This window comes from Microcebus murinus, chromosome 3 (genome assembly GCF_040939455.1).
Source record: "Microcebus murinus isolate Inina chromosome 3, M.murinus_Inina_mat1.0, whole genome shotgun sequence".
Taxonomy (NCBI): Eukaryota; Metazoa; Chordata; class Mammalia; order Primates; family Cheirogaleidae; genus Microcebus; species Microcebus murinus.
The window spans coordinates 11,897,909-11,913,060 of record NC_134106.1 but is presented as its reverse complement, the minus strand read 5'-3'; the positions used below and the strand labels follow the sequence as shown (position 1 = coordinate 11,913,060).

Here is a 15,152-nt window from a genome sequence, read left to right as displayed (position 1 = left end):
CATGAGTTACACATGCTTCACGAAGCCCTGGGCTCAAAATTAGCATGAGTTAAATACAACTCACATGGCAGTTAACGTGTTAAGGTAGAATATAATTGAGAAAAAAATTCACAATAAAATAAGTCTGGAGAAGGTTGTAAACAAAGCACTTCAATCCCAGTAGCCACAGCCAATGCTAAGTATAATAAAGTAATCAAAGAGAATGTGAAAGCTTGTAACATAAAAAATCTTTAATCTTTAAATCTTCATCTACATACCCTTGTAAATCAGGATAATTCAAGGTCTTCTAAAACCTAGTTCCAATACACCTCTTTAGACATATGTATTTATGTGTGTATAAAATATCTCTGAAAGAATATATAAAAATCAATTTAAAAGGTTGCTTCTGGAATGAATAATTAGAAACTGGGAGATGGAGTAAAAAACTTATTAATTTTCACAGAATGCCCTTGTGCTGTTTGAATTTTTCTCATTTCAACAAAGGACACCAGGAAAAATCAATATGCACATGCAAAAGGTTAAAGTTAAACCCCCTCCTCACACTGTAACAAAAAATTAAATCAAAATGGATCATTAACATAAATGTAGAACATAAAACTATAAGACTCTTAGAAGACAACACAGGAGTAAATTTTCATGACCTTGGGTTAGGCAAAGCCTACCTTAAGCTACAATACTAAAAACACAGTAACAAAAGAAGAAAATAGATAAATTGGACTTTTATCAAAATTAAGAACTTTAAAGGATACTACCAAGACAGTAAAAAAGACAATTCACTGAATGGGAGAAAATATGTACAAATCATGTATCTAATATATAGATTAATATATATTTAGCACATATAAAGAATCCTCACAACTCAATAATAAAAAGACAACCCAATTGAAAAATGGACAAAAGATCTAAACAGACTTTTCTCCAAAGAAAATACACAAATCGCCAACAAAGACATTAAAAGATGTTCGACATTATTAACCATTTAGGAAATGCAAATCAAAACCAAAATAAGATAATACTTCACAACCGCTAGTATGGCTATACTCAAAAAGACAAATAACAAATGTGGTGAGGATGTGAGGAAATTAGAACTCTCACACACTGCTACTAGGTATGCAAAATGGTACAGTCACTTTGGAAATCACTTTGGTGGTTTCTGAAAATGTTAAACATGAAGGTACCATATGATGCAACAATTCTATTTCTAAGTATATATCCAGGAGAAATGAAAATATATGTCCACAAACCAACTTGTACACAAATGGTCACAGCATAGCAGCCAAAAACCCAACAATGATGAACAACTCATATGTCCATCAACTGATGAGTGGATAAACCAAAATGTCCATATAACAGAATACTCTGGCAATAAAAAGGAATGAAGTACTGATATACACCGCAACATGGATGCACCTGGAAAACATGCTAAGTGAAAGAAGCCAGTCACAAAAGACCATATATTTAAAATTCCATTTATATAAAATATCCAGAATAGGTAAATCTGTAGGGACAGAAAATAAACTAGTAGTTGCCTAGGAATGAGGTTAAGGGGAAACGGGACTGTTTATGGCTACAGTGTTTCTTTTTGAGGTGATGAAAATGTTCTGAAATTGGTTTGGTAATGGATTTGGGAAACATAATCGCTCCAGGGTGGTAGGTGGTTAGGGAATATGCCAAGACAATGGAAATTCACAGACTGGAAAGCTTTTTGCTCCGTTTATTTAGTTTTACTATCTAAATTGCTTTAAAATGAAGGTATGCAGCCATCAAGCCGATTTGTAATGAGTCACAGAATTATAAAACTCAGTGTTAACATGTCATCTACTTTCTTAATGTTTTCCAATATTTTTTAAATGACTAATCAAATAAAATAAGAATATAATTAATAAAGGAAGGTTCTTGGTAGAGACTTCTGATTGAAACTTATCTGGCTGCCTTAGGAAGTAATTTTGTCTGTTTATTAAAAGAAGATAATCTGGTTGTAAACAGCTTTATTGAGATATAATTTGCATATCATACAATTCACCCTTTAAAATGTACAAGTTGTTTTTAGTTTTGATTATAGTCCCAGAGTTGAATATAATTACCACAGTGGTGGCTTTCTTCCATTTGGTGAGTTTTATGGTGTGTGAATTATGTTTCAATAAAAAAAGTAATTAAAAGCAAAATTAACAAAAACCAAGAGTCTAATCAACTAACAGTGGCATACTTATATAGTAGAGCTTTCTTCAAATGAAAAGGGATTGCTACTTAGCAAGAGATCCCTTAACTTATGGTCTCCCTCCAATGGCAGATAATTAGATAGTGACCAGTCTGAATGCCCAAATGGAAGAAAGCCACCACTGTGAGACAGCCTAGAACCAACCTGGCAAAGCTTACCAACATGCCAGAAATAGAGTGGTACATTTTCCATGCAAATGAAGTGATAAAATGAATCTAACATTGAATGAAATGCTTCCTTTAAAAAAATAATTTTTACTCCAATACTGTTTGACTAACAATGACTCTTTATGTAAGAAACACAGAAAAATTTCAACTTGCTCTAAAAAAAAAAAAAAAAAAAAAAAACCTTATCGCTTACCAAATAAACAGGAGTTTTATATGGAAATTGTTACTATGTTAAAGTTAAGTATATTAACACATGCTTACATGTGTATTACTGTATGCACACTGAATTTCTAAGTCTTTTTTTCCTACCTTACTCATCTTCCAAAACACTTTAAACCTAAAGACAACAGGCATTTAAGCACAAAAGGAAGATTTACCTTAATTTAGGATTATCAATATATTTCTTAAACTGCTTGATGTTATTCAAAGTTTGTTCAGCTAACTCCCGGGAAGGTTCAACGATGAGAGCTTTTGGAGCATTGGGGAGAAACTTTGTTTGTGTCACCTGTGCATTACCTTAGGGGAATAAAAAAGATTAGAACACATGCCAATCACACCTCAAAATACCATTATTTGTAAAACATGAGGGCAGATATTCCAATATCAAAATTTTAAACAACTGTCATAAAGTATAGGAGACAGTAAAACAAAATAAAATAAAGCTGAGATTTCTAAAGTGAACTAAGGCTTTTTTAAATTAAATCTACTTGGAATAATTATAAATTGATTGATATGTTCATAAAAACAACCCAATTGTTTTTGTGATAAAGTAAACAAGCTATGAAATGGCTTGTATTTTAAATAACTGAAATATACTAGGCAGTACAGTGGATAAGCATATAGGCTTTGGAGTTAGTCAGACTGCCTGGATTTGAATTCAGTTCTACCACTTATTTGCACTGTGACCTTCAGCGAGTTACTTTCAGTCCCTATTCTTTAGGTTCTTTGTAAAATAAGAAAAGTACTACCTTACGGGGTTGTGAAGATCACATAATCCATGTGAAGGACTTAAGGTGGTGCCTTGGCATTTAATAAGCACACATTCAATAAATTTTAGATGCTATCACCATCATGATTGGGATCCCCAAATGCATAAACTGAAACCAAATACTTAAAGAGTTTATGAACTAGGTTTTGAAACTGAATTTTATTGAAATGATAAAGATGTACGACTAAAGCAGCAAAGGAAGTATATGTAACTTGCTATGAGAAGCCCTATTTACTGGAGTGTTCACCAATTTTTTTTTCACCATTCTAGAAATTTTTACCCTCTTAGGTACAATACCTGTGTGCTGCGATTTGGCGGTATAACTATCAGGTGCCTTGGAAAGAGCAACAAAACCATCTTTTGGTGGAAACTTAAATTCTTCTTCACCAAAGTTAAATTTTAGTTCAGCATTCTAGCATTGAATAAAGGAGAAAATTAAAATTCTTACCGTAATAGAAAACTATCCAATAAAAAAAATATTGAAAATCAAGCAGCTTATAATCACAGCAAAATTTTTCTAACTAGATTCTTACTTACCTTCAAAACACAAGCAGGAAAGAGAGCTTGGTTTTTCATATGCGGTGGCACTTCAAATGCCAGACCAAGGTCTTTTCCTTAAAAAAACCAACCAAAAAAGAAAGAAAGAAAGAAAGAAATTGAAACAATCAGAAAAGAACTTGTCAAGCCTACCAACCTACCTATATTCATGCTTCCCTCCTGTCACTATGAATAAACTGTGCTAAGGCTAGCCTCTTCACATTTTTCCTTTATTCCTGAAACGGTCCCTGCTTCCCTTCTACATTTTCCATTATTTCCTGTCTAAAAGATGACTTTGTTAGATATCCCATAGCACACAAGCATACTCCCACATTAAAACACAAGCAAACCTCTTGAACCCAACTCTCCATTTACCTTCCATTTTTCTTCTCCTTCTTTCTCCCTGATTTCCATTTTCGCTGTATCCACTTCCCTTTCATCTCATTCTCTAATGAAATGATTCCCAATCAGGCACCCCTCACACACATCTTTGCTCTATCAACACAGCTCTCTGTCCAGCTCATTAATGCTCTCCACTTGCCAAATCCAGCAGTTAATTTCACTCTTCATTTTCAGCACTGGACACAATGACTGCTCCTACTCCTTGAAATACTTTCTTCACCTGGACTGCAGGACACCATGCTCTCTTGGTTCTCCTATTCCTGGCCTTCCTCCTCATTCCCCTCTGTTAGATTCTATCAATTTGCTGACCCCTAATCACAGGAACACAGGCCTCAGATCTCTTCTATTCTTTATCTATATCCTTGTTCCTTAGGCAATCTCACCCTTCCCCTCAGTTTGTTTTGAGCACAGCAGCCAGAATAATACCATCAAACTAAAGAGAGAAAATTCCACTCCTCTGCTCAAAACCCTAATGGCTTCTCATCCACTCAAAAATAAAAACCAGTTTCTATCGCGGCCCACATGGCTCTACATGGCCTGGCCTCACCACCTCACTGATCTAACATTCCAACCCCCTCCTCCACACTCAGTGTGCTCCAGACCCCAGTGGTCTCCTCACTGTTACTCAGATACCTCAAGCACATTTTCATCTTGGGGCCTCCATATTCACGGTTCCCTGTGCCTAAAATGTTCCTTGAAGATATCTGCACAGGCCACCACCCAATTCATTCAGATTTCTACTTAAATATCATCTAATCAGCAGAGCCTTCTCTGACCATCCTACAGAAGAGCACACACCCCTGGACTGCTATGACTCTTCACTCCCTTCCCATGCTCTAGACTCTCCTTCATGGCACTTATCACCGCCTCACATGATAGCATATGCCTGTCTCTCTCCACCGGTATGTAAGCCCCACAGAAGTAAACACGTTTGACCATTCCATTTTTTACTGTGTCTCCAATACTTATCAGGGTATCTCGCACAAAGAAAAGGCTCAATAAATATTTGTTTAAACGAAGTCAGGGAAGGGCAGACAAAGGATTAAAGAAGAGTTCAGTGAAAGAACAAAAAAAAGAAATCACAATTACTATCATGTATCTTTTCACTAATAAAATCCATGTAAAGCTTACCATTTTTGGAGAACTTGACATGCCCTTTATCTATATCTAGGTAACATCCAATGGTATCATGCATAGTGAATTCCTAGAAAACCAAAAAGTCAAGTGGTGTTAATAGAAAGCAAAATCCTTAATAAAGTTAAAAGTTCAAATATAGCTGCATCAAATGTATGTGTCAGCGTTTAAAATAATTCCTTGAAGCGCTAATGTAGGTGTTAAAAATACCTATTACAGCATATGTAACACTAGAAGCATCTGACAAACTTTTCAGAATCAACATGATATTTAGGCTCATCCACATTACTATGGATTTAGGTTCACCAGAACAACCATATTTAGACTCACAATGATCAATAATAAGAAATGAGATAACATATGTATCAAAGCCAAAATCAAAAAGGGTGAAAAGAGAAGACAATGTAATATATTTTTGAGGGGCTAATAAATGGCATAAAAGAAAAAGTATAACTATTACATATTTATCTAATTTTGTAATATTCCTTCACTAAAGTCCAAATCCAAACTTTGTGTGGAAAATATACAGAAAATCCACTTGACTTTGAGCATCATTTCTATACCCTAATATGTCATAAGTGATCAAGTATGCAAGAAAACTTACTAATGCTGTTTCAGTCAATATAATAGCTTACCTCTCCATAATTATCAAACTGTTTATTATGAGATTTCTTTCCTGTTCCACCAAAGCCAAATCCAAACTTATCAGTACCTAGATTAAAGAATTTAAAAGTATTTTATTTATGTAATAAGAGAAAATATAAAATTTAAAGCCCTAGTAAAAGAAGTAATTTTATTCATGCCATATTATAGTACTTTCATTTCGAGAAACCACTGGAAAATTTTCCCTTAAGTTTCTGAATCTTGCAAACAACTTAACAATTTTAAGCTATTTTTAGCCTAAGCTATGTGAGACTATGGACACAGGTGATACTTTACTTTTGCTATTAAGAAATTCAGACGTTAATTTACAATAACTTGAAGCATCTGTGCAGTGCCATGTTGTACGTATTCACGCACACTAACTTTACCCTGACTCCATTCATACTATCGACCTTATTTCCCCTCATTTCATACTGTTATAACATATGGACTTTTTGTAAGTTACTTCGAATCTTTTTTGGAACAATGTGGGATACAGATAAATATTATTTAAAAGTTTATTATTTTGCTTCCCAAAATAATAAAGTGTTAACACACAAATATAAATCAATCAATTCAGTTATTTTAGAAACATTTACCTAGGTCCAAGGAGGCCTGCATAGTAGACCACCCAACTCTGCATAATCCTTGGTCATGACAGGATACTTCGTAGTAGTATTTCCCTGTAAGGGCAAAATACTTTGATTCATTTACCATGCAGCCGCTTCCCTATTATTTTGAATTACAATTGGCATGTACCAAATGAAGAGTTGTAGGTCTTTTTGAACCATCAAAAATCTTTCCAGATCCTTTATTTAAAGCTATAAGAAAGCCCATGTATTTATACCTTGTTTCAAAAGTGTATATAGGCCGGGCGCGGTGGCTCACGCCTGTAATCCTAGCTCTTGGGAGGCCGAGGCGGGCGGATTGCTCAAGGTCAGGAGTTCAAAACCAGCCTGAGCAAGAGCGAGACCCCGTCTCTACTATAAATAGAAATTAATTGGCCAACTGATATATATATGTAAAAAATTAGCTGGGCATGGTGGCGCATGCCTGTAGTCCCAGCTACTCGGGAGGCTGAGGCAGAAGGATCGCTGGAGCCCAGGAGTTTGAGGTTGCTGTGAGCTAGGCTGACGCCATGGCACTCACTCTAGCCTGGGCAACAAAGCGAGAGGCTGTCTCAAAAAAAAAAAAAAAAAAAAAAGTGTATATAAGTGCAAATGCTGTTCAAATACCTTTCATTAATCCTTTCGTAGCTCTACATCCATGCCATTCCTTTACCTCTCTGCTTTGACAACAAAGACCATCTGATCCAATTGCTGGATTTGAGAAAAACAAACAGAAAAACATGTCAGTACAGCTTTATAAATCATGCATCCTGGAAAAAAAAAATCATTCAGTTTCACTAGTAAGATAATTTCTTCACTTGTTCCAATGTACCAGAGACTGAGACTTGCTAATGCCTGGGTAATGGCAGTGTTTTCCCTAAGAGTAACTGCCCTTATTCATCCCTGGATGTGTTTAGCTATGTTGAAGACTAGTTTCTATACTGTCATCTGTTAACTAAGACAAGATTTTACAGCAAGGCTTGCACTATTAATAGCTGCATCAACAACACAAATGTGTTTAGGCAACTATTCTTTAGAGTCCTTTAAAGAAACTGGTACTTGAGGGTAACGTAGCACCCACTCATCAATATTTGTTGCCCTGATTTTATACTTCAATTAGAGCTTGAGTGACTCCTCTAAAAGTTAAAAAAAAAAAGTCTCTGGCTGGTTCCCCCATCAATGGAAGAATCCATAAAGAGAAAGTAGGAAAAAGCATGAATAAATAAACTTGTACTTCACAGTGGCTCATGCCTGTAATCCTAGCACTCTGAGAGGCCGAGGCAGGCGGTAAATCCTCAAAATTTTTGTATTAAAATTATTTATGCATACATGTAGACATAAATTTTTATATAAATTAGATACCATATGATAAAGAGGAGTAGTTTTTGGTTGTTTTGGGGGAGGAATTCCTTGGCATGATTCCTCAAGCCCACCCTATATTTCTCTGCATTCTGCTTTTCTCATTCATCAACACCAGATAAAAATTCCTCCTAGTTGACTCTATGGTTCTGACTCATTCTTTGTAGTGGCTACACAATAGTCCTTGGGTATATCCTAATGTTTGTTAATCATTCTCCTAGCAACAGGATTTATTTTGTTGACAGTTTTTTTCACTACAAATAGTGATACAACAAACAGTTTTGTACATACACTTTGGCATGCTGGTGCTTTTATTCAAATGAGCTAGACTCTCTAGGAATGTGTACTTTTAATAGGTAAAGCCAAACTGCTTTCCAGAAAGATAATAATTCCTAAGTTAGTAATCATTCTATTGAATTCTTGCCAATCCGGTATGTATAAAGTGACTTCTCACTATAACTTGAATTTCCATTTCTCTACTACCTGTGAGTATAATCTTCGCATGTTTATTGGCCATCTGCCTTTATTCTTCTATGGAGTGCTTATTAATATCCTTTGCTTATTTTCCTTATTATCTTTCTTATCAAAACAGATAATACTTTATCTGCTATCTTCATAAAGAACTACCAATTTAAAATGATTCTTTATCTTTCCTTAACATTGCATTGACTTTTGTATATTATATATATTATCTATTGACTTTTATAAATATTTTTTCTATTTTTTTGTTTTATACATATATACTTTTCTTTTAAAATTTCTGAGTTTTCTATTTGGGCTGGAAAGTTCCTTTACTGGTAAATTATACACATAATTTTCTATACTTAAATTTATATATATATGTTTTAAATACATATGAAATTTGTTTCTAATTATGTTATGAGAAAGAAGTCAATTTTGTATTGTTCCAGATGGATCATCAATTGTGCCAGGACCCTTTACTGAAAAAAAATCATCCTTTTTTCCCCCCCACTGAAATGAAATACTACTTTTTCCTGCATGTTAACTTCTCATACATACTGGAATTTATTTCCATTATGTTCCACTGTCTGTTCCATACTTTATTATAATGACTGTATTCTAACATCTGGTAAATGAAATCTTCATTAACTATACTTTTTAATAATTTTCTTAGTATTATCATGTATTATAAAAAATGTTTCTGAATTACAAATGAATTAGTAAAATCTATCCACTTACCAAAAGCAGATCCTCTATCATAAGGGTTCATTTGCCATTTGTTGAGTACTAAACAAATAAGAGAAGTTACTCACAAACATACGAAATTAAAAATGCTCAATGACAACAAAGCAAATATTTTATATACCTGATGCTTCTAGATTTAATATAGTTTTCTACACATTATTTAGAATACATAACATTTGTTTTAATTAAAAATGAAATGAAATAAAAAAATCAAAACGTTAAATAATCACTGGTCTGAGACTAAAACCTTATCTCCTCCCTTGCTTCAGTGCATTTTGTATTGATGACACTGATCTTCGTCCTAACTCCTAGGTCACTGATGAAATGCAGTTTAAGTAATTAAACAGGTTGACTCTATCACAATGGAAATAAATGACTAACACTTTAGGGCCTAATTAATTATTTTATTATTATTTTTGAAAAAGCAAGTCCTTTACCCTTAATTCAATATCATATTCAAAAGGCACACTTTTTTTTTCCTCCTCTCTTTTATGGAATTAGCATTTACTTTTCTGACACATCTTAATATTGTCTATGGATAATCAAATAATCATAACAGCTAAAGAGAACCCTATATTTTCTAGCCCAAGTTCATACCCAAAGTAGAAATCTTTTCTAGATTATTTCTGGTTCAAGATATCCATCATCAGATTAAACACTGAGCAATGGAAAAATAAATTTCTTGAGGTTCTTCTCCCTTCCATTGTTGGCTCAATCTAGCTATTAAGAAGGCCTTTAAATTAAACACACATCTTGGCCGGGCGCTGTGGCTCACGCCTGTAATCCTAGCTCTTGGGAGGCCGAGGCGGGCGGATTGCTCAAGGTCAGGAGTTCAAAACCAGCCTGAGCAAGAGCGAGACCCCGTCTCTACTATAAATAGAAAGAAATTAATTGGCCAACTGATATATATATAAAAAATTAGCTGGGCATGGTGGTGCATGCCTGTAGTCCCAGCTACTCGGGAGGCTGAGGCAGGAGGATCACTCGAGCCCAGGAGTTTGAGGTTGCTGTGAGCTAGGCTGACGCCACGGCACTCACTCTAGCCTGGACAACAAAGCGAGACTCTGTCTCAAAAAAAAAAAAATAAATAAATAAATAAATAAATAAATAAATAAATAAATAAATAAATAAATAAATAAAAAAAAAAAATAAACACACATCTTCATCTAGATTATTTCTAATTGGTCCTGGTCCTACTTTCTAGAACAATTGTTTTCTCTCCAGATCTCTTCAATGATTTAACAGTTACCCTATCTCCACTTTTACTTCTTCTCCATATTTAATATCTGGTTTCTTTATTTCTCATAAGACATGATTTTTAGAACCATTACCATTCTAATTAGCCTCCTTTAGAAGCATTCTCTTTTACTACCATTTCTCATACATGATGGCATATAGTTGCTACAAGTTCTGAAACTATTTTAGAATAGGCCAATAGCCTAAATAGTTATATCGCTTTTAGAAAACACAATCTATTTACACATGAATTCTATGAACTGTGTAACATTACTTTCAAACAAGTGAAAATAAAATGTTGATATGCCAAGTTTACTTTACTTAAGCTTGCTATTTTGTTACAATCCTGTTTTGTATAATGAAACAAAAGTGACTTACAATATGGAATAAATTTTGTTAAAATATAAAACTGTAGATTGATTAAGATAGAATGGAACGTAGAAACCATTTAATATGGTTAATATGGCAACATAGTGTAAAGATGAGAAAACTGAGGTAAGATTGTTCATGGTAGAGACAGAATCAGAAACCTAAAAGGACCAATCTCCATGTAGATAGGACTGAAAATAAGAAACTTGACTTTAAAATGTATATTTCACATTTTAACTTCCTGGGCTCCTTATTTCTTAGAGGAAAAAGCATGCCTCTTTTCCCTGTGCAAGGCAATACTTCCCACCATCATGTGTTCTTACTGCATAAATTATTTGTAAAATCCTTAATACTTTTATAAAATGTTCTACCAATTTATCTTTCACATTAGGCATAAAAAGCTATAAGGCTTATAAAAACACTAAAATAACTAAATGTAATTTCCAAAACACAATGTTTTCACAAAGGAAGCACTGTTAGTATTTTATAGGAAGGGCAACCTTTCACCATTTAGGCTCTAAATCACATTTAACATTCCTGGTTTCCAGGGCTCCAAATTCCAACACCATCCCCCCAGATACTGACAATATACATGCATGCCCAAACCTCACATTTCTAAATGACAGTGATGAGAACTACTGATTTATACAAAAGGAAGTATCAATTCATAAAAATTACCTGAAGCACCAGTTTTAATTGTTGTTTTTCCTTTTTTGCCTTCCTGTTGGTCTTTCAGAGTTTCATAAACTATCTGGATAACTGGAATACTGAAAGCCTATCAAAAAAACAAAAGTTCTCTATAATAGTATTCAGATATTAATGAGTTTAATAATATGAATAATCAAAGTTATGCACACACATTAAATCATTATACATATTCTAGATTGCTGCTCCAATTTCACTTGCTCAAGCCCAAAATACCAGTAAGGTAACAGAACTGATTGAATAAAAGAAATAGGAGCCAGCTGACAGCCCAAATACAACAGAGACCTACAGAATGAACCTAAAGAGGAAAAATATTCAATCTGACAAACTATTAATATTTCTCCAGTCTAAGGAGATCAACTTCTAATATTTGTAGCCTCTTTATTACAAAAGAGTCATTGCTTTAAAATTCAGAAGTTAGTATAAACACTAAAGCTACTGTAATTCTTTTTCTAAAACCAGATTAAAACAATATTCTTAAAGCCACACTCTTTTGTAGATCTTCACAATTAGCCTGAAACAAAAATATCACTCTCAGTAGCAAGCAATTGATTCTTATATTTTGGAGGTGGTTGTTTTATTAAATACTTCAAAGTAAAAGTTAGTGTTGAAAGCTACTTTACAATTCAACTCTTACAAAGTTTTAAATTTATTACTTACACCAGTTTTTCCACTTCCTGTTTCTGCAGCCTGAATAAGGAAAAAAAGTTGATTTTACAGATTAAGTTGTCAATTAAAGAGATCAAATTAACATGATATTATGTAGAAATCTTTAACACTTGACTGGCTTCCTTTATTTTCACAGTGCCTTCAGATTGATTATACAGGCTTCCTCAGTCAATTTTGTTGCCAATCTTGTCACCTCTCCCATTCATTTCCTTAAGAATCTGCTCTCCCCTTTCCTTTCTCATTCAAATGAAGCCCTCATCATTTTAAACTTAGATTATTACACCGAAGTATCCTAACAATGTCTAATCCCACATAGCCATACTATAGTCTGCTATCCTATTAGTCTTCATAAAAACACAATTCTAACCACATAACATCCCTGATAATAACATCAAACGTTCCCCACTGACAAATACCCAAATTCTTTAATACAATACTTGAGAAAGGGCCCAAATAATTTGACCCACTATGTATTTCCCATTTTATCTCAAGTTATCCCCACAGATACAGGTTACGTACCACCTAACTGCACTATTCCAGTTCATACCCTGCATTCTCTTTTTTTTTTTTTGAAACAGAGTCTCACTTTGTTGCCCAGGCTAGAGTGAGTGCCATGGCGTCAACCTAGCTCACAGCAACCTCAAACTCCTGGGTTTAAGCAATCCTCCTCAGCCTCCCGAGTAGCTGGGACTACAGGCATGTGTGGCCACCATGCCCAGCTGATTTTTTCTCTATATATTAGGTGGCCAATTAATTTCTTTCTATTTATAGTAGAGATGGGTCTTGCTCTTGCTCAGGTTTTGAACTCCTGACCTCAAGCAATCTGCCCACCTTGGCCTCCCAGAGTGCTAGGATTACAGGCGTGAGCCACCATGCCGGCCCCTGCATTCTCTTATTCACTGATCTAATGATTCTCTGCCTACAGAGCACTTCTCTTTCATCTTCCCTTGTCAAAAATCTACTTCCTCCAAACAGTCCCTTATTATCCCTCAAGCAGGATAACTGGACTCTCACTTGAATCTGGTAGCACTTTGCATCTCTTGTGTAGATGCCACATTCTAGTATCACATTTATTTTTGTATACCCTACTTGGTTGAAGCTTCTCAAGGGCAAAGACTGTATCTTCTTTGTCTTTGTATTCCCACAGCTTCTACCTAATACTTTGAATATAGTATATGTATCATAAATGTTTGTGAATAAAATTAATTTGGTAAAAGTATCATTTTTAAGACTATGGAGTTCCTAGAGTGGGTCACAGACAGCCTCAAAATTGTTCGTTCACAGCTCCCAACCACCTCACCAAATTTAAACATACCATGAGTACATCACCTCCTCCTAGGATCAGTGGAATAGACTCAGCCTGGATATCAGTTGGGAGACTACAAGAATCATATTTGAAGAATTTTAGTTCAAAATAAAATGAACCTAAGCAAATTAAGTCAGGTTAACTATAAACCTATACTATAAACTAAAAACAGAATTTTATTTGTCAGTACAACCAATATTTTTCAGCTAGAAATATGTCAAGGTTAAAAAAGGAAACTTTCCATAATTCAGAGAATCACAAGAAAAACTCAATTTCATTTACCCAACCACACCCAAAAATATTTGATAAAATCACTAACAACTGTTTAAATTGAAAATCATCCTTGCCACAGGTGCATTTAAGCTTTATGTACTTACAGCCAATCCATCTCCTCCACAGCTTGTGCAATCTCAGGCATAACACCCATCTCTGAAAGTAAAATTTAATTTTAAAAACCATACATACTAAAATTAAGACACGAATCACATTGCTCTTAAAATACTGTTCATATGACAAGGGAGAGACTGAAGCATGGCTCAGTTATATAATACCTACTGAGTATGGCACTGTTGAAAAAGTGTTAAGTTTTGAAGAAAGACTTAAATTCAAATTCAAGTGACCTTGGGCAAAGCTTTAAATATGTTTTCTCCACATAAAATGAGGCTTATATTACATACCTTGTAGGGCTATAGGAAGACTAAAGAAAATAATAATGTGATGCATCTGGCACATGGTTGTTACCTAAAACACAGTAGCCATCATAGTCCTTGTTTACCCCCTGTGACTAGTGAAAAATCTCCTAGAGCTAGACAGCATTCGAGACCTGTATCTTGGTTGTTTCACTTAGAGATAATGTGGCAGTCATGTCTTGGCTGTTTGAGGACCATGTGAATACCTCAGCAATCTGAGGAAAATGAACAGACAAGTGAAGAGAGCTCCTATTTATTGGTAGCCACCATCAAAATTTTGGTTAATTGAAGAGGGAGGCGCCAGTGGTGAAAACTTACTCAAGTGGAAATGTCAGTTGAAGAGCTGCACTATTCTTAGTTGCACACATATTTAAATAATTCTACTTCAAGGACCATCTAAATAAATAGATTGGGTTGTTCTTGATTGTGTTTTGTCATTTTATCATTTCTCAAATGAACTGTAAAGGGCAGTTATACTTGGAGTCTGAAGGACTTAAATTTCCCTTCCAAATGAGATCTTTAAGTCTGCAATTATAAAATGCAGCTTTTACTATTATCATTACAAAGTACATATCCCTATAAAAAAGCGAACACTCAAGTATTCCCAAGAGAAATAACCAATTTTGAAATTTTGTATTTAATTGTAAAAAGGCATAAAGCAATTCTACAAGTTGAATATATTCTTTACAATAGTAGTTTTTTCTTTGCATCGAACGAGAACAATCATCGTTTTCAAAAAAGAAGGCTCTAACTCTAAATCTCCCCATGAAAATCCACAGATAGAGAAACTAACCAAGATCTAAAGCTGGATATCCAGGAAGACCTTTCTAAGAATCACCTCTTTAGAGTCTAGCTATATTCTCTTTCCTAAAATACAAACTGCTTAAAAAAAAGGAATGATGTCTTAAATATGCTGC

At 34.4% G+C, this 15,152-nt stretch overlaps 1 protein-coding gene across 1 annotated transcript in view; it reads right to left on the bottom strand.

Moving 5' to 3' along the window:
- DDX1 (DEAD-box helicase 1) overlaps positions 1 to 15,152 on the bottom strand; it is a 33,051-nt gene that overhangs the window by 16,503 nt on the left and 1,396 nt on the right. The window contains exons 2-13 of the mRNA XM_012776502.2: positions 13,924 to 13,975; positions 13,556 to 13,619; positions 12,232 to 12,261; positions 11,545 to 11,641; positions 9,256 to 9,303; positions 7,324 to 7,407; positions 6,688 to 6,771; positions 6,082 to 6,158; positions 5,444 to 5,516; positions 3,911 to 3,987; positions 3,671 to 3,785; positions 2,763 to 2,901 (exon numbers count right to left, since the gene is read on the bottom strand). Of these exons, the coding sequence (XP_012631956.1) occupies positions 2,763 to 2,901; positions 3,671 to 3,785; positions 3,911 to 3,987; positions 5,444 to 5,516; positions 6,082 to 6,158; positions 6,688 to 6,771; positions 7,324 to 7,407; positions 9,256 to 9,303; positions 11,545 to 11,641; positions 12,232 to 12,261; positions 13,556 to 13,619; positions 13,924 to 13,975 (940 nt within the window). The remainder of the gene's footprint in view (positions 1 to 2,762; positions 2,902 to 3,670; positions 3,786 to 3,910; positions 3,988 to 5,443; positions 5,517 to 6,081; positions 6,159 to 6,687; positions 6,772 to 7,323; positions 7,408 to 9,255; positions 9,304 to 11,544; positions 11,642 to 12,231; positions 12,262 to 13,555; positions 13,620 to 13,923; positions 13,976 to 15,152) is intronic.